The sequence below is a fragment of the Camelus ferus genome, chromosome 36 (assembly GCF_009834535.1).
Source record: "Camelus ferus isolate YT-003-E chromosome 36, BCGSAC_Cfer_1.0, whole genome shotgun sequence".
NCBI classification, from domain to species: domain Eukaryota; kingdom Metazoa; phylum Chordata; class Mammalia; order Artiodactyla; family Camelidae; genus Camelus; species Camelus ferus.
In genome coordinates this window covers 7,102,047-7,121,116 of record NC_045731.1, presented here as the reverse complement: position 1 = coordinate 7,121,116, position 19,070 = coordinate 7,102,047, and the positions used below count along the sequence as shown (strand labels likewise).

Here is a 19,070-nt window from a genome sequence, read left to right as displayed (position 1 = left end):
CAAGGTTTCTGAGGTCTCTGGGAGTCCTGGTGGTTATAGGAAATCTTACTGGGGTCCGTGTGCAGAGCGGAGAGGTAGGGGTCTCTAGAATCATTTTGTAGATGAGGTTCTCTGGGGCCTCTTGTGGGATCAGATGGTAATGGGTGGCCTCTGAGGGTCTGTTTAGAAGCGAGAAGGGTCTCTGGGGTCTCTAGCAATCTGATGAGGGGGTTACAAGGGTCTCCAAATCTTAAGGATTCTCTACTGACGACAGCAGTCCGCATCTGGGATCCCCACAGAGCTGGATCGATGGGTGGATCGGATCCGCCGAGGGATAGCGGGGGGTAGCTGGGCAGAGCGGCAGCCGCATCAGGCCCACCTGCCTCCAGCAGCCCAGTCTGGAGCCCACGGCTCTCCCGTAACCTCTGTGCCCCCTGCTCTGTGCCAAGCCCCCCATGCTCCCTGGCTTTTCTCATTCTAAGAGAGGCAACAAATGGACACCCCAGGCAGGGGAGCAGCCTGAGCAAAGGTGGGGACCGTCCAGTGCTTTTGTCATCCGAGCAAGGCCCACTCACCTCAGGCTCCTCATCTTCAATCTCGCCAACAGCTGCCCCCTTCCCTGGGTTCCTCAGTTTGTCAAGAAGCTCTAGGATCAGGCCTCTGTTTAGCCCGGGCTGGGACACCAGTTGATGCTGGGGGTGGGAGGAGGAGGCGGTCAGCAGACAGAGGGCTGGGCTGCAGGGAGAGGGCTGGCACAGGGGCTTGAGAACCCATCTAAGGGAATCTGGCGGTGAAGGTGCCAATAGAGGAAGAAGGCGGGGAAGTCTGGGCAGCTGCCACCTGGGGGATTCTGAGGTGTCTGAAGGGATCAGACGAATTCAGAGAAGTTGGAGAATGCCAGAGGTGTCTCGGGTGTCCCCTGGACTTCCAGAGAACCCCCAGGAATGGGACCTGAAGCCGTTGGCAACTTGTGAGGTTTTAGAACTCAGCATATCTTGGGTGAAAGGTCTGGGGTACAATTTGGAGGGTTTTGGAAGGCAGAGCCCTGGGGATTTCAGAGGGAGCAGGGACTTTGAAAGGGCCATAGGCGTTCTGTGGAATAAAGTAATCAGTGGTCTAGGGAGCCGAGGGAGGCCCTGGGGGGTTCTCACAGGGGGTGAGTTTGGGAAGGCTGCTCAGGGAGGGGAGGTTTACACTGAGCATCTTGTTGGCGCCAGGTCGTTTCTTGGCGCTCTTGGTGAGGGTGACTTTGACGAAGATGTGGAAGGCAGCCGACCTTGGGAAGAAAAAGGCAAGTACTGGGGGAGGGTACAGTTCAAGTGCTAGAGCGCATGCTTAGCATGCAGGAGGCCCTAGGTTCAACCCCCTCCTCTAAAAGTAAATAAATAAATAAATAACCCCTCCAAAAGGCAAGTTCTGGGATGAGGGGACCAGAGACCCTCCCATCAGACCATCAGCCCTGACTCTGCCCTCTCTCCCTCGCCTTCCCATGATTCTCTCCTACCATTTGCCTTTTTCCTTTAGCCGAGGAGGCTGATAGCCACTCTTGGTCATGAGGAAGAGAACTCTAGAAAGCAAGGACAGAACATGGGATTCAGACTTCCCAGTGGAGGTCACATCTCACGATGTGAGGGACCCCCGATGGCACTGAGGTCAGCAGAGAGCAGTGAGGGACAGGAGGAGAATGAGGGGTAGGTTTTACGATGCATAGGACGCCACTTCCAGGGGATGCTGCTCATCATGTTACAGAGTTCCAGAAGTCTCAGGGGAGCCTCAAGACAGGACTCCCTGCACTGGAGGCTCCTGGTGTGGACTGGAGAAAATGCTTTCTGGGTTGAGGTTCTCGGGTTGGGCTCGAAGGGAGAGGGATCCCCTATAGGGGGGTCTTGATGTGGGGAAGCAGGCGGGGGGTGGTGTTCAGGGTCAGAGTCGAGTGGGATCTCTGGGGCCAGGTTGACCTGCCACATCTGCCTACCTGAGAGGGTGAACGTTAATGAGGGGTGGCTGTAGCTTGGCTAATTCAATGGCTGTGATGCCCACAGACCAGATGTCACACAGCTCGTTTTATCCCCCCTTCAGGGCCATGGCCGCCACTTCTGGAGCCATCCTAGGTGCAGAGACCCTCAGAGAGCCAGGGGTGACATGATGAAGGGGAGGGGAGTCTCCTAAATAGGGGGTGGGGAAACAGGAGAGAGACAGGGAGCGAGCCGGAGAATGGGACACAGAGAGAGTTGGATGCAGACACATAAAGAGACAGACAGACAGAAATAATACAGAGAGAGGTAAAGACAGAGAGTCAGAGATAGACTAGAAAACATAGACAGAGAGAGGCAAAAAGACTGGGAGAGCCACAGACTGAAACACACAGAAAAGTCAGCCATGGGCAGATATGGAGATACAGAGATCAGGATCAAAATCAACAGAAACACTGAGAAAAACACGTGGAGGGGAGACATGCACAGAAAGACCTAGGGAAATGGAATACTCGAGGGAGAGCCACAGAGTACACAGATCGCTCAACAGAGAAAAGCAGAGGCAGGGCAAAAGCCAGGATGGAGATTCCCAGACATCCATGGAGGGGAAAGCCTCTGCCCACCACCACCAAGCCCGCACCACCCCTGGCTGCCAGCCAGGCACCCCTCACCAGAAGGGTGTCCCAAAAAATCAGAGGCTTCGAGTCAGTGTGGCCCCGATCTGGGCCGATATACCAAAGTCAGCTGGAGGCAGAGGGAGAGACATACTGACCTAGGGTTCCTGTCCCCTCTGGCTCCCAGTCAGTCCCCCTCCCCACCCCCACCAGCCAGACTCACCAAGTCTGACCTCCCCAGGGTCGTTGATGGGGATGTTGGCTCCTAGGGGAAGAGAGGGTGAATCAGAGGCTGTCAGAGACACCCCTCCCTACTGCCAGCCCAACTCTGCCTCTGCTCCCTGGTCACACACCGCCTGAGCCCTCCAATAACCACTACCATCTCCCAGAGGCCCCCACCCACCAAGGCTACTTTTCTGCCCCCAGATCACCTTGATGTCCCGGTGTATCTTCTTATGTGAGTGTAGATAAGCCAGTCCCTTGGGAGGAGGGTGGAGATGGGGGTTGTGAGAGTTCTGGGGGTGTGAGCAGGGGCCTGCCCCCACCCAAACCCACCAAGCAGCGCCTCTCCCCACCCAAACCCACCAAGCATCGCCTCACCTGGAGCACTTCCCGGCAGACATTGCTGATCTGGAGCTCTGACTGGGGGCCTGTGACTGCAAAGGTCACCCCTGGCATGGTGTCAGATGGGGACCAGGAAACCTGGCCCCAGGAGCCCCTGGCTGCCACCCACACCAGGTACCACATGTGGAGGGGGTAACATGAGGGGACAAGGAATGGTCAGCAAAAGAGAGAGGCAGCGATACAGGGAACCAGAAGCCAGATGGAGATAGATTCATTCAACCGACTACACGTTTACTGTGTGCCAGTTGCCGTGGTAGGCAATGGGGACACAGCTGTGGACACAGAGACAGAGATCCCCACCCTCGTGGAGAGAATATTCCAGTGGGGGATACGGACAGTAGACAAGAGAATTAGGAGAAAGAAACAGTATGTGAGATGTGATTAAATAGAAAAAACAAAAGCAAGAAAAGACAACAGGAAATACGTGTAGGAAGGGGTATGACGTTTCATACTGGGTGATCAGCGAAGTCAACTCTGAGAAGGTGACTGGGTTGAGGATGGGAGCATTCCCACTCAACGAGAACAAATTGAGCAATGCAAAGTCCCGGAGGTAGGAAAGTGCCTGGTGGGCCTGGAAAGTGGCAAAGTGGGTGGAGTGGAGAGAAGGTGGGTCAGCCTGGGGTGGTTGTGGGCGTCAGACTCGAGTGCTGTGATGCGAAATTTGGGCTTATTGTTGGAGGGAAATGGAAAGCTTGGGAGGGCTCTGAGCAGGAGGTGATGTGACTTTGTTAAAATGAGGAAAGTCAGAGGGAGACAGAGACAGGGACAGAAAATCAGAAACAGATCCGAACTGAGGCAGACAAAGAGCGAGCTGGGCAGAGACCAAGAAGTGGGAAAACAGACACATTGAGAAACAGAGATTCAGAGGGGACAATATAGACACAGACAGAGAGGGAACAGAGCAGGTCTGACAGCAGGTGATGTGAGTCACTTCCTCTCTGTGGGCCTCAGATTCCCCGCCTAGGACTTCCTAATGAAGTCCTTCCTTTCCTGAGCTTTGTGGAGACAGGGAGATGGTCAGAGACAGAGGTGCACATCCGAAATCCAGAAGTGCCCATCACCTGGTCTTCCTCGACCTGAGTCACTTGTACTGGTCCCTTGGGCTCTGCTTGAGAGGCGGAAGTGCAAGGACCAATTCCACCTCATTCCCCTAAACTCTGCTAGGCATCGTCTGTATCCCCAGGCAAGCAGGCTAAACCCCAGCCATCACAGAGTTCCTCACACCCTCCTTCTCCCCCTCCCCGTCATCCATCTCACCAGTTATATATACCCAACGTTCTCCAGTCCCCTCTTAGCTCAGCGCGCTTCCCAGTTACGCTTCAGGCTAAGCACCGCCCAGCTATCCAGACCCAAAGCCGCTAACCTGATAAGCCGCACCCCTCCCAGGACCTGTCCCACTCACCTGCGCTCATCTCGCCCCGCCAGCAGGAGAGCGCGCCGAAGCGCACGGTGTGGAAGAACACCGACTTCGCAGGCTGCCCGGGGCTCACGCCGATGCACACGGCGGGCAGCTCGGAGCCTGGCCCGCTCAGCACTGAGAACAGGGGCAGAGGCGTGGGTAGCGGGAAGAGCACCTGCTGCGGGCCGCACATGAAGGGGCGGACTCAGAGGAGGTTTGAGGCGGGGCCTGGGAGGGGCGGGGCCTTGGAAGAGAGTTGGCCTGAGGCTCCGGAAAGAGTTCCGGAGCCCTCAGTCTTGTGAGGTGCCATGTAGAAACTTGAGGGGCTGAGGCCTCAGAGGGCTTAGAAGTTGAAGGGTGTGGTCTCAGAGTGGGCGTGGCTTCCACTAGGGGGCGTGCCGCCTTGGGGACAGAAAGGCCGGGCCCCCAGGGGGCGTGGCCTCCAAGGCACCAAATACTTAAAGGCTCCATGAACCTGAATAATGTCTCCTAAGAGACCTGGAGGGGCACAGGGCCTGAAGAAGAATTAGGCCCGGGGCGAAGGGCGGGGCTTAAAGAACCGGAGGGCCTCAGAAGGAGAAGCCTCCAGGTGAGCTGGCTCTCGGGGTGATTGGGAAGAGACCTCCGGTGGAAGCCCGACTTCAAAGAGCTCTCAGCAGACAAGTGAAAGGCCCCCGCCACAGAACCTGACAAAGTCCCCAGTGCTTACAAGCCCCCTACCCGGAGAATCAAGAACTTGTTCATGGGCTGCTGCCACTGAAGCAGGACCACGGATGTCTCCAATGCCCCACACAGGAACGGGCTCCCGGGGCTAGCGCCCTCCGCTGTGGAGGTGGGGAAGGATGGGTTAGGGTCAATCCTGTCTCCCCTGCCCCGCGCCCCCAAAGGCCACACATCTTTCCCCGGGCTCTGGACACCCTGCCTTAAATCGCAACCCTCTTCCGTGGCTAGAGTCCAAGTCATGCCCCTAGCCCCGCTCCCCTCTGCATATCCACGAGATTCTCTCTCCCCCACACAGCACGCCCGGCAACCTTTGGTATCCCGGAACTTAGTGGAGACCATGTTCTTCCTGCAGAACAAGGTATGTGTGAGTGGGGTTGGGGGTGGTGGTTGAGGGCAGGAATCCGATATTAGAGGGGTCTGTGGTTCCACTGGGGTCTCGTACCTTGCTAGGAGCCAGTGGGGACTGATGTGAGCAATGGGGCTTCCTGCTCTGGCCTCTTTCCCTTCCAGCAGGCCCAGGATGCTATGAGAATACAGGTGGGGGGACTTTCGTGCAGGGTGTGTGTATTTAGGTGAAGCAGGAAGTTATAGGGCACTGCACACTCCCAGCTTTCCCCATCCCTTCCCTGGGCCCCACCCCTTTGAAATGCCCAAGCCTTTAAATCTCAAGCACCTGTATTTCTTGGCTTCTCACTTAACATATTTTAAATGCCCACGGGAGGCCAGGCAGTGTGCTTGGATCTGGTGAACAACGGTGCCTAAAATAAGTACATTCGTAACCCTAGTGGTGCCTGTAGTCACATGAGAAACTATGGACACTTTAACCAGTCAGCTGAAGTAACACATATTACAAAAGTTTAAGAAGAAACATACCTAGAGATTCTGTAAAAGTTTCTCATCCCGGATGTGATATTAATGAGCTCACAAATCCTATCTTGCTTGGTGTTTCCTCACAAATCAGAAATTCTTTTACACAAAGCGTTTGTAAAGCAATGACACAAAATTTTAACCTACAGCTCGCTCACTCTAGTTTAGTAAAATGTGGGATAAGGACTGTCATATGACCATCAAAGAAATGTAAAGACTAACTCATTGTAGGAATACCTCAAAACTGACTTGAGAGGTGGCAGTATTGTGAGCCCCATTTTACAGATGGGGAAACAGAGGCTTGGGAAGCCAAAGTCTCTTGCCCCAAGTCCTACATTGAAAACGTGGCTGGGATTCGAATTGTGGGCTCTGTGGAAGGGGATCCTAAGTGCTTTTTCCAGCTGTGCCCAGCTAGCTACCACCCCCTGAACCTTGACTCCTTAATTTCTAACCCCCCCACTCCAACCCATCCCAACCAACCCACAGCCAGTCCTGAGAGAGACATGAGGAAATTGTTGATGGAGTACACCCGGGTACTCCTGCTAGAAAGAGCTGCAGAGCATGGAGGAGACAGCTCCTGTAAACCCCAGCACTTCCCAATTCGAGCCTCCCACCCTTGGCTCAGCCGCATTGCTGCCTGGCCCTCACCATCTCCAGCGTGGCCCCCGGATCATTTCGGTTCAGAATGAAAATGCCTTCCTCAGCTCCCAGGAGTAAGTGCTGGTCTTGGGGAACAGATATGAAGATGCTGGGACCTGCCTCATCATCGAGGACCTCCCAGGCCCCCTCATCTGACCCCAAACACGGGTACTCTGTTCCCAGCCCTGACCCTCAATTCTCTACTTGCATCCAACAGTGACATTTCCAGTCCCTGTTTTCCCAAATCTGAACTCAAACCCTGACCTGTTCCCTGGAGCCGGTCTCATTCTCCCCAACTTCTGACCTCCCACTTTCTGCTGGTTCTTCCATTTCTGACCCACAAATCCTGACCCTCTGTCTCCGCAATTCTGACCTCAACACTAAACATGCCTCCTGTAAGAGCCCTCAAATTTCTATCCCCACTTCTCACCAGTCTGGTCCCTAAATTAAACTCTTATCTCAACACTGATCCTCAAATTCAGATGCCCTGATGGATAGCTTTTTCTGTCCAGTGTGACAGAAAGTCAATTCTAATACTGTTTCCTTAACATTTACCCTTCACTGACCTTGTCTCCACATCTTTGATCCCCAAATACTTTCCCTTTCGGCTACATTCTAATCCCTAAGTCTCCTGACCCCAATATGCTGATCTTAGCCTCTCTACCACTAACCTCCAACTGAGGTAAATGGGGTCCATCTGTCCCTAGGCTTGTACCCCAAACGCTGGCCTTTCTGCCTTATCTGACACTCCTGGTCCTCCAAACTCTAATTTTTCTGGTTTTCACTCTCAAACTCATCTTCACTCTACCCATCATTGATCCTTAAACCCCAACTGTCACCCCTAGCTCGGCCCCCGCCACTGCTCCTCAACTCCCCCAACCCCAATAAGACCCTCCCCTTTTCCCTGCATCTCCACCTCCATTAAGGACCCTCCCCATCCCCATCGCATTCTCTGAGAATCTCCTGAAAGCTCACCTTTGGTGGAAGGGTGTGTCGAGTCCGCCGTGCTGTGGATCCAGAGAGGGCAGCCATTGAACAACTTTAGGAGAATGGGCACATCCCTGGGTGTGCCATAGGGGCAGGGCAGCAGCCCATCCAGCAGAAAAGAGGAGGGGACAGGAAGTTTCCGTGGTTAAGGCTCTGGAGTGCCAAGGTTCAAATCCTGCCTCTGCCTCCTCAAAGGTTTATGACCTTCGAAATCTACTTACCCCGCTGTGCCTCAGTTTTCCCCATTTTTAAATGGGGGACAATATCTATCTCTGTGCTATCTATCTCCATCTGTGAAGGTATACACCATGTAAAGACATGAGGTCAGTGTCTGGCACAGAGGAGTTGCTCAACAAATGTCACGTGTCATCATTATTAGTCTTCGGCCCCGCAACCACAACCAGGCATCCCCATCCCCGATCAGGGGTGTGAGTCCTCAGCACAGCTGGCCTCACCTTTCTCTTCATCTATTCCTACTTGGGGGGCAACAGTGGGGGCTGGTCATGTACCCGAGTGCTGGGTTCCACAGTGAAGTTTCTGAGATGAGGTGGGGAAAATCAGCCCCCAAAGCACCCCCTGCCCTGTCCAACCTCCACCTCTGCCCACCTCTTTCCCCAGCCTGCCTTGTTACCTGAGTGAGCGGTTAGGTAGGGGCTTCAGGTGGCTGGGGAAGGACAATGATGGGGGGTGCGGGGGTGAGACCAACTGGCACAGTGGACCACTACGCCTGGGCTCAGCTGCCCCTCATCCGCAGTACCCTCAGGACCCTCGTCAGATGGAGAACGGATCTTGGTTTTTGGAAACAGAGAGGGAGGGTGGGGAAATACATGAGATGATCTCTGAGAGAGGGCACCCTGCAGTCTGCCTCTGCCAGATCTGATGCTGCATCTCGGGTCTGACCCTCCCCACATTATCCAACCACCACTGCAGACTTCCCCTCTAACCGCCCCCCCCGAACAAAATCAACAAACTCCGACAACTAAAGGGTGAATGCTGGGTACAGCAGGAGTTTCCGAGGACCAGCTACTGATGAGTGTTCATCAGGCTAAATATTTTGAGTCCCACCCCTAGGTTCAGGGATGCCCCTTCCACATCCCAGTGGGATCATCAACCTGGTCATCCCAGACTTCAAGGGAACTTGTGTCCTAGACTCCAGCCCTGGAGAACTTGGTATCCCACCATCTGTGGACCCTGGGCTCCTGGCCCCCAGCCCACCAGCTTTTGCCCAGAACCTTACCTTGGGGAGTAGAGGAGGAGGTATGTCTTCTGCGAGGGTGGGGCTGAAACACCCAGATGGGTTAAGTGGGGGAGGAGTGTGTTGGGAGCATGGACACGGGTGGGTTAGGGCTGGAAGTCAGCTCAGGAGGGCCAGGATGTGACTCTGTCTGGGCTGGAGCTGAGGGTTAAAGGACTAATATCCATGACGATCTTTGTAACAGAAACACTTGGGTATCAGTGTTGACAGTGCATTAGGTCTCTGCATCATCACAGCCACCTAGTAACACAGGTCCTATGAGCTCCTGGGGGTCGGGTTCTCACTTGGTGCCGGGCACGCTGCATGGGAGCCTATTAAAGCTGAGATGTGTGGAATGGATCTCCCCCAGGCCTGGGTCTGAGGGTGATGGGGGCCTGGGTTGACTCCTGGAGTTGAGGTTGAGTTCTGGGACTGAGGTTCTGGAGGGGCAGAATTCCCAAGTGGTGAGGTTCAGTGTGAGTTTGGGTGAGAAGATGAAGAAAGATGAGGGCCAGGGGTTGAGGTTTATGGCTGCAGTTGAGGTCTGGTTATTGGAGCAACATCTAGGAGGAGCTGGGGACCAGGATGTGGCAGGGGCTCCAGGGTTGAGTTGCGGTGAGGTTAGGGTTCAAGGGTTGGTGGGGAGGAACGTGGTGGCTGGTCTCTACCAAGAGAGATATTTGGATTTCTTCCCTGCTGGTGATTGTTTCTGCAAGCAGTATGAGGACCAGCTTAGCTGAGACACCCACAGCTGGCCCTTCACTCCCACTTCAAATGCCTTATGTTTAGAGCAAGCCCCTTAGTCCCCAAATCCCTCCTCCCAAGGCCGCTGGGGGAGAGGTGACTATGTGCTGTAGAAATAATGTCTGTGTTGCATCCCTTACGTTGTACAGGATCGTTGAATTTGGCGGGGGGTCAGTAGGCATCCAAGAATTCGGCCCTCCTCCCCTCACCACAGAAAACCAAGATGACAGCAGAGGCTAAAATCACGTTTATTGGGAGACACAGGCATGTCATGACCACTATATTGTGTCCACTGGGGAGGGGAGGGGGTGCAGAGACTGATTCATAACACCCACTCCGAACCCCAGGGACACATTCCTGGATATAGAGGTTGCTGGGGGCAGTAGATCATCTGCTGGGCGTGTCTCCACTACCACAGGCCTGGGGAAGGAAGAGAAAAATCTGTTTACTCATTCATTTGTTCATTCATTCATTCATTCATTCATACATACATTCACAAAGAGTCTTCAGAGGGTATGCCAGCACAATGCTCGGCTTCAGCAGTGTGAGAGCAGGCAGGGCTCCTGCTGTCGAGGAGCTCAGTCTGGAGCAGCAGCCCAAAATGAATCAGTGAATGACGTGAGTGCTGGGTACTAGGATGTGGCAGGGGCTCCAGGGTTGAGCTGGGGTGATGTTACGGGAGAAGGGTTGGTGGGGAGGAGAGTGGGGTCTGGTGTGGGAGGGTCAGGGTTAGGGTGAAGGTAGGTGTGGGTACTGAGTGTCCAGCCAGGGGTCACGGCTGAGTGGTGGAAGGAAAGCGGGGGCTGAGGTTGTGGTCATGGTTGGTGGGGCTGGGTGGGGTCTAAAGAGCTCTCTCACATGTCCACGTTGTCCTAGTCATCTTCGGACTCTGACAGGTTCCTCCTGAGGAGGGACAGGCATGAGCCTTGAGCGGTCTCCACAACTATCCCAGCCCCCCTCCCACGCTGAGGGTCCCTGACCTAGGACTGCTGCTCTTGAAGCCTCCAGGGGGTTGTAAGCGAGCCTGTGGGTTAGGAAAGGGTCAGCAGTGGCCCAGGGGGAGGGGAGGGCGGCGGGGCAGTGGGGAGGCGTCTCACCGTGTCAGCTGTGGGTCTGGACTACATGCCTCTGAGCTTCCTGAAATCCATGTGCCGCCAAGGGGGTTGGGGTGGGGTGGTATGCAGGTGACACACAGTGAGCTGCGGACATGGATTCGGGAATAGAAAGAATCGAAGTGGGGTGGGGGAGTGGTCTGCAGCCAGGATCTTAGGAGTGGGGCTGTCCCTTCAGGGGAGGGATCTTGGTTTACAGGGGTCTCATTTTGTGGTCAAGTTTTGTGATCAGGGAGATGGGTGCTCAACATGGTTATAGAGTGTTTGTTTTTAGATTCCACTTGGGTATCTGGGATCAGAACAAGGTTTCTGAGGTCTCTGGGAGTCCTGGTGGTTATAGGAAATCTTATGGGGTCCGTGTGCAGAGCGGAGAGGTAGGGGTCTCTAGAATCATTTCGTAGATGAGGTTCTCTGGGGCCTCTTGTGGGATCAGATGGTAATGGGGGGCCTCTGAGGGTCTGTTTAGAAGCGAGGAGGGTCTCTGGGGTCTCTGGCAATCTGATGAGGGGGTTACAAGGGTCTCCTAATCTTAAGGATTCTCTACTGACGACAGCAGTCCGCATCTGGGATCCCCACAGAGCTGGATCGATGGGTGGATCGGATCCGCCGAGGGATGGCGGGGGGTAGCTGGGTAGAGCGGCAGCCGCATCGGGCCCACCGGCCTCCAGCAGCCCAGTCTGGAGCCCTCGGCTCTCCCGTAACCTCTGTGCCCCCAGCTCTGTGCCAAGCCCCCCATGCTCCCTGGCTTTTCTCCTTCTAAGAGAGGCAACAAGGGGACACCCCAGGCAGGGGAGCAGCCTGAGCAAAGTTGGGGACGTCCAGTGCTTATGTCATCCAAGCAAGGCCCACTCACCTCAGGCTCTTCATCTTCAATCTCGCCAACAGCTGCCCCCTTCCCTGGGTTCCTCAGTTTGTCAAGAAGCTCTAGGATCAGGCCTCTGTTTAGCCCGGGCTGGGACACCAGTTTATGCTGGGGTGGGAGGTGGAGGCGGTCAGCAGACAGAGGGCTGGGCTGCAGGGAGAGGGCTGGCACAGGGGCTTGAGAACCCATCTAAGGGAATCTGGCGGTGAAGGTGCCAATAGAGGAAGAAGGCGGGGAAGTCTGGGCAGCTGCCACCTGGGGGATTCTGAGGTGTCTGAAGTGATCAGACGAATTTAGAGAAGTTGGACAATTCCAGAGGTGTCTCGGGTGTCCCCTGGACTTCCAGAGAACCCCCAGGAATGGGTCCTGAATCCGTTGGCAACTTGTGAGGTTTTAGAACTCAGCATACCTTGGGGTAAAGGACTGGGGTACAATTTGGAGGGTCTTGGAAGGCGGAGCCCTGGGGATTTCAGAGGGAGCAGGGACTTTGAAAGGGCCATAAGCGTTCTGTGGAATAAAATCATCAGTGTTCTAGGGAGCCGAGGGAGGCCCTGGGGGGTTCTCACAGGGGGTGAGTTTCGAAGGCTGCTCAGGGAGGGGAGGTTTACACTGAGCATCTTGGTGGTGCCAGGTCGTTTCTTGGCGGTCTTGGTGAGGGTGACTTTGACGAAGATATGGAAGGCAGCCGACCTTGGGAAGAAAAAGGCAAGTACTGGGGGAGGGTACAGTTCAAGTGTTGGAACGCATGCTTAGCATGCAGGAGGCTGTAGGTTCAACCCCCTCCTCTAAAAGTAAATAAATAAATAAATAACCCCCCCAAAAGGCAAGTTCTGGGATGAGGGGACCAGGGACCCTCCCATCAGACCATCAGGCCTGACTCTGCCCTCTCTCCCCCGCCTTCCCATGACTCTCTCCTACCATTTACCTATTTCCTTTAGCCGAGGAGGCTGATAGCCACTCTTGGTCATGAGGAAGAGAATTCTAGAAAGCAAGAACAGAACATGGGATTCAGACTTCCCAGTGGAGTTCAGATCTCACGATGTGAGTGACCCCCGATGACACTGAGTCAGCAGAGAGCAGTTAGGGACAGGAGAATGAGGGGTAGGTTTTAGGATGCATAGGACGCCACTTCCAGGGGATGCTGCTCATCATGTGACAGAGTTCCAGAAGTCTTAGGGGGGCCTCAATACATGACTCCCTGCATTGGGGGCTCCTGGTTTTGACTGGAGAAAATGCTTTCTGGGTTGAGATTCTCGGGTTGGGCTCGAAGGGAGAGGGATCTCCTGTAGGGGGATTTTGATGTTGGGAAGCAGGCGGGGGCTGGTGTTCAGGGTCAGAGTCGAGTGGGATCTCTGGGACCAGGTGGACCTGCCACATCTGCCTACCTTAGAGTGTGAACGTCAAAGAGGTGTGGCTGTAGTTCTGCTAATTCAATGGCTGTGATGCCCAGTGACCAGATGTCACACAGCTCATTTTATCCCCCCTTCAGGGCCACGGCCGCCACTTCCAGAGCCATCCTAGTGGCAGAGACCCTCAGAGAGCCAGGGGTGACATGATGAAGGGGAGGGGAGACTCCTAGGTAGAGGGTGGGGGGACAGGAGAGAGATAGGGTGCGAGCCTGAGAATGGAACACAAAGAGAGTTGGATGCAGACACATAAAGAGGCAGACAGACAGAAATAAAGACGGAGAGAAGTAAAGACAGAGAGTCAGAGATAGACTAAGAAATATAGACAGAGAGAGGCAAAGAGACTGGGAGAGCCACAGACTGAAACAGACAGAAAAGACAGCCATGGACAGATATGGAGAGACAGAGATCAGGATCAAAATCAAAAGAAACACTGAGAAAAACACGTGGAGGGGAGACATGCACAGAAAGATCTAGGGAAATGGAAAACTCAAGGGAGAGCCACAGAGTACACAGATCGCTCAAGAGAGAAAAGCAGTGGCAAGGCAAAAAGGCAGGATGGAGATTCCCAGAGATCCATGTTGGGGAAAGCCGCTGGCCACCACCACCAACCCCGCACCACCCCTGGCTGCCTGCCAGGCACCCCTCACCAGTAGGGTGTCCCAATGAAAGAGAGGCGTCGAGCCAGTGTGGCCCCGATCTGGGCCGATATACCAAAGTCAGCTGGAGGCAGAGGGAGAGACATACTGACCTAGGGTCCCTGTCCCCTCTGGCTCCCAGCCAGTCGCCCTCCCCACCTCCACCAGCCACACTCACCCAGTCTGACCTCCCCAGGATCGTTCATGGGGATGTTGGCTCCGTGGTGAAGAGAGGGGGGATCAGAGGCTGTCAGACACACCCCTCCCTACTGCCAGCCCAACTCTGCCTCTGCTCCCTTGTCACACACCGCCTGAGCCCTCCAAATACCACTACCATCTCCCAGAGGCCCCCACCCACCAAGGCTACTTTTCTGCCCCTGGATCACCTTGATGTCCCGGTGTATCTTCTTCTGTGAGTGTAGATAGTCCATTCCCTGTGGAGAATGGTTGAGAGGGGTCTGTGAGTGTTCTGGGGGTGTGAGCAGGGCCCTGCCCCCACCGAAAGCCACCAAGCATTGCCTCACCTGGTGCACTTCCCGGTAGACATAGCTGATCTGGAGCTCTGACAGGGAGCCTGTGACTGCAAAGGTCACCCCGGCATGGTGTCAGATGGGGACCAGGAAACCTGGCCCCAGGAGCCCCTGGCTGCCACCCACACCAGGTACCACATGTGGAGGGGGTAACATGAGGGGACAAGGAATGGTCAGCAAAAGAGAGAGGCAGCGATACAGAGGACCCGAGTACAGAGGGAGATAGATTCATTCAATAGACTACACATTTACTGCGTGCCAAGCGTCGTGGTTGGCAATGGGGACATATCTGTGGACATAGAGACAGAGATCCCCACACTCGTGGAGAGAATATTCCAGTGGGGGAAACGGATATTAGACAACAGATATACGTGAACGGAACAGTATGTGAGCTGTGAATAAATAGAAAAAAACAAAAGCAAGGAAAGACAACAGGTAATATGTGTGGGAAATGTTATGACATTTTATACTGTGTGATCAGCAAAGGCAACTCTTTGAAGGTGACGGGGTTGAGGGCGGAAGCATTCCCACTCAACGTGAACAAGATGTGCAAGTTCAAAGTCCCAGAGGTAGGAAATTGCCTGGTGGGCCTGGAAAGTGGCAAAGTGGGTGGAGTGGAGAGAAGGTGGTTCAGCCTTGGGTGTTTGTGTGCATCAGACTCGTGGGCTCTGATGCAAAATTTTGGCTTATTGTTTGAAGGAAATGGAAGGCTTGAGAAGGCTCTGAGCAGGAGCTGATGTGACTTTGTTAAAATGAGGAAAGTCAGAGGGAGACAGAGACAGGGACAGAAAATCAGAAACAGATCCAAACTGAGGCAGACAAAGAGCGAGCTGGGCAGAGACCAAGAAGTGGAAAAGCAGACACATTGAGAAAGAGAGATTCAGAGGGGACTGTATAGAACCAGGCAGAGAGGGCACAGAGCAGGTCTGACAGCTGGTGATGTGTGTCACTTCCTCTCTGTGGGCCTCAGTTTCCATGCCTAGTGCTTCCGAATGAATTCCTTCCTTTCCTGACCTTTTGGAGACAGGGAGATTGTCAGAGACATAGGTGCTCATCAGAAATCCAGAAGTGATCAGAGACCCACCCCGCCGCCACTCTCATATTCTCCAAGAGAGCGAAAAGCAGGCTGAGAGAATCAGAAATGCCTTCACTCCTTAAATGAACATGTGGGCATGAAATAACAATGAGCTAGAAATGCAGAAATACTCAATTTTGTGAGTAGACTTTGGCTACAAAAGCAGACATAGAGGAAGATTGGGCGGGGGAAGGAGGAGGTGTTAAGGGGCTTAGGAGTTTTGCCTACCTTGTAGGCTTATCATGAGGGTTCAATGAGCTGATACTTGTGAGGTACTTTGAACAGTACTCAATAAACGTTAGCCACTGTTGTCTTATTATTTGAGATTTTAAAGCTGTTATTATTGGAAAGGTGCTCAGGCACAGTGCCTGAATTACAAGCTACATGTTTTGGGGTTTAGCTACCCAGCTTCCCTATACTCTGTTGTCCTCACCTGTAAAATGAGTGTATAATAACAGTGCTTATATCCTAGGGTGGCTTTTAGGACGTAGTGATGTTCCCTGATCATCTAAGAATTAATAGTTATAGAACACTGCCTGGTAGGGATTAAGGATTCCATAGATGTGAGCTATTGTCATCATTATCTGTAATTAAAAGTTTCACCCAAAGAATGCCATGCAGGTTTCATTTTTTTCTCTTCTATTCTGCTAGAGATGATCATAACCAAATTGAGTTTCTCCTACTAGAGGCATGGGCCACATTTAAATTAATTGTCCCAGGGCTTTATCTCAGAAGATGGCCTGTAATCAGGCACCGTGCTCTTGGAATCTATCCAGTTCCTCAGCCTGACATTTGAGCCCCACCACCCAGACCTGGCCTTGCCACTCAGCCTTGTTCCCTCCAGTCACTGGTCTTAGCCCTTACCTAAGACAACTAGGTTCTCCCACTTCCCAGGGACACAAAAAGGACAGTGTAAAATCTTTCCCACATGCCAGGCAGACCATGTTCCTCTCTCTTCTCAGAACTTCCTCTTGGTTCCCCAGTGCCTTCAGCATGGCTTATGAATAGCCAGGGAATAGCTAGCCTGGCCTGAGTCTAACCACAGTCCTTCTTGCTTTTTGCTCTCTGGCTGCCTGGTGCCCCTCAGTTCCCCTAAGATCATGTATTTCCTCCCAACCCAAGCCCTTTGCATCTGACGGTCTCTCTGCCCCACCTCCACCTCAGACCCTGAGTACAAATACCCCTTCCATTGATGCCTCACCTTTCAACTTAAGTGCTGCCTCCTACAGGAAGCCCTCCTTGACCATCGGCTGCACCTCATTCCTCTTGCTGTTCTTGCTCACGGGAGCTCTACTTTCCAGCTTCATTGACCCTCTTTCACTTCCTCACAGGAACGAGATGTCTTCTTTCCTCCCCAGTGGTGACGTTGCATGTGTGGTTTTCCCTGCCTGGAACACTCTCTTCCACCTAACATTTCCTTCAAGTTCCAGTTCACACATGTTCCTGCTTCTAGGAAGCCTTGCCTGATCACCCAGGCTTTGTGAGGCTTTCAGAGCTTCAGCGCTTCCTGTACTCCCCCCATCTCGCCCCCGATTACACTGTGCTTTCCCCGTCCCAGCCCTCAGCCCTCTGCCTGAGCTGTTCCTATCACAACCCTGATCATTTCTGGGCTGTCACTGTCTGATGACATGTGAGGGCGGAGCCCAGGGCTGTCTCAGCCATTACTGTGAGTCTCCTGCCCCACTAGCCCAGAGTCCTGTAGGTAATTTGTGAATACCAAATGATTGAATGCATGACTAATGTGCTTCTCAACTTGCCCCCACAGTGTTACCTGTTTCACATGTACGTGGGTGTCCGACCTGGTGGGGGCATTGGGGACGAATTTGAGGACCCAGCAGGTGATGAATATGAGCTGTACCGGGTGGTCTTCGACATCACCTTCTTCTTCTTTGTCATCGTCATCCTGCTGGCCATCATCCAGGGTCAGTGCTGGTCGGGGTTGTGGGAGTGGGGATGCCCAGAGGCAGACTAGCTCCTCTGAGAGTGCAGGCCCGGGATCTGGTTGACCTGGCTCTGTTTCTCCCTACTGTGAGACTTTGGGCAAGTTACCTCTCTGAACCTCAGTTTCTCCATCTGTAAAATGGGGATATTAATTATAATAATCTTGTAGGGTCGTTGTGAGAAATAAGTCAATTCATAGGTAGTAAGGGTCTCATGCTAAGTGCTCAATAAATGCTAGGTATTATTTTCAAGCAGCAGGGTGAGATTAGGGAGATGAGAGATTAGGGAATGGGAGGCGAGGCTCAGAAGGGGGTAGCCAGAAGTAGGAGCAGTCTGAATTTGGTCAGAGTTTAGGCACTGACTTGCACCGTGCCACCCCAGATCTGATCATTGACGTTTTTGGTGAGCTCTGAGACCAACAAGAGCAAATGAAGGAAGATATGGTGGTAGGTCATATCAGGGCACGATCCAGAGGGATTACAGGACCCTGGGTGGGTCAAATGGGCCTCGACTCTGATGTTTCCTGCCACCCGCAGACCAAGTGCTTCATATGCGGCATCGGCATCGGCAGCGATGACTTTGATATGAGACCGCATGGTTTTGAGACCCACACGCTAGAGGAGCACAACCTGGCGAATTACATGTGAGCTTTGCCCGCTGTCCAATCTGGAGGGTGAGGGCGTGGCCGCCAACATCCGGGGAGGGGATACCGGGCTTTGGTCAGTTAGGAAATGGGCTGTGGCATCCATGTGGTTGGGTTCTCAGCCAGCCAATCAGGAGAAGGTAAGTAAGGCTGGTTGTGACATGTCTCCCACTGCCCTTCCTACCCCAGGTTTTTCCTGATGTGTCTGATAAACAAGGATGAGACAGATCACACGGGTCAGGTAAGGGGGTGTTAATGGGAGAAAAATGGGCAAGGACATGGAGAATTTTAATATAACGTCAATCATCAGGTGGCAGTAAAAAGCTCAGAACACATCAAGCATTTGAAGATGTGACCAACCAACTCTTCCCCATCCCCAACCCCTAGGAGTCTTACGTCTGGAAGATGTACCAAGAGAGATGTTGAAATTTCTTCCCTGCTGGTGATTGTTTCTGCAAGCAGTATGAGGACCAGCTTAGCTGAGACACCCACAGCTGGCCCTTCACTCCCACTTCAAGTGCCTTATTCTTACAGCAAGCCCCTTAGTCCCCAAATCCCTCCTCCCAAGGCAGCTGGGGGAGAGGTGACCATGTGCTGTAGAAATAAAATCTGTGCTACATCCCTGACGTTGTACTGGATCGTTGAATTTGGGGGGGGTCAGTAGGCATCCAGGAATTCGGCCCTCCTCCCCTTCCCCCAGAAAACCAAGATGACAGCAGAGGCTAAAATCACGTTTATTGGGAGACACAGGCATGTCATGACCACTATATTGTGTCCAATGGGGAAGGGTGTGTGTGCAGAGACTGATTCCTAACACTCACCCCCAACCCCAGGGACTCATTCCTGGATAAAGAGGTTGCTGGGGGCAGTAGGATTATCTGCTGGGCGTCTCTCCACTACCACAGGCTTGGGGAAGGAAGAGTAAATCAGTTTACTCATTCATTTATTCATTCATTCCTTCATTCATTCATATATTCACAAAGGAGTCTACAGAGTGTGTGCCACCTCAATGCTGGGCTTCAGCAGTGCGTGAGCAGGCACGGCTCCTGCTCTCGGGGAGCTCATTCTGGAGCAGCAGTC

The 19,070-nt window shown here is 53.4% G+C and overlaps 1 protein-coding gene and 2 pseudogenes across 1 annotated transcript; 1 reads left to right on the top strand and 2 right to left on the bottom strand.

Annotated features, from left to right (window-relative positions):
* Positions 1–207: 207 nt before the first annotated feature.
* Positions 208–3,244, bottom strand: LOC116661677 (annotated as a pseudogene).
* Positions 3,245–3,413: 169 nt separating this feature from the next.
* On the bottom strand, positions 3,414–15,650 carry LOC102512542 (mitogen-activated protein kinase kinase kinase kinase 1). Its single transcript, XM_032474181.1, is given in 30 exon segments — positions 3,414–3,462; positions 3,643–3,761; positions 4,252–4,295; positions 4,593–4,767; positions 5,310–5,413; positions 5,585–5,658; positions 5,755–5,858; positions 6,667–6,721; positions 6,817–6,904; positions 7,794–7,869; positions 7,871–7,879; positions 8,261–8,319; positions 8,322–8,342; positions 8,437–8,593; positions 8,996–9,001; positions 9,043–9,085; positions 10,642–10,686; positions 10,764–10,807; positions 10,881–10,939; positions 11,444–11,522; positions 11,749–11,865; positions 12,366–12,447; positions 12,676–12,738; positions 13,143–13,274; positions 13,814–13,886; positions 13,980–14,018; positions 14,060–14,063; positions 14,188–14,235; positions 14,326–14,381; positions 15,635–15,650. Coding segments are annotated over 30 exon segments (2,040 nt in total).
* Positions 15,651–17,138: 1,488 nt separating this feature from the next.
* LOC116661676 lies at positions 17,139–18,673 on the top strand (annotated as a pseudogene).
* The last annotated feature ends 397 nt before the right edge of the window (positions 18,674–19,070 follow it).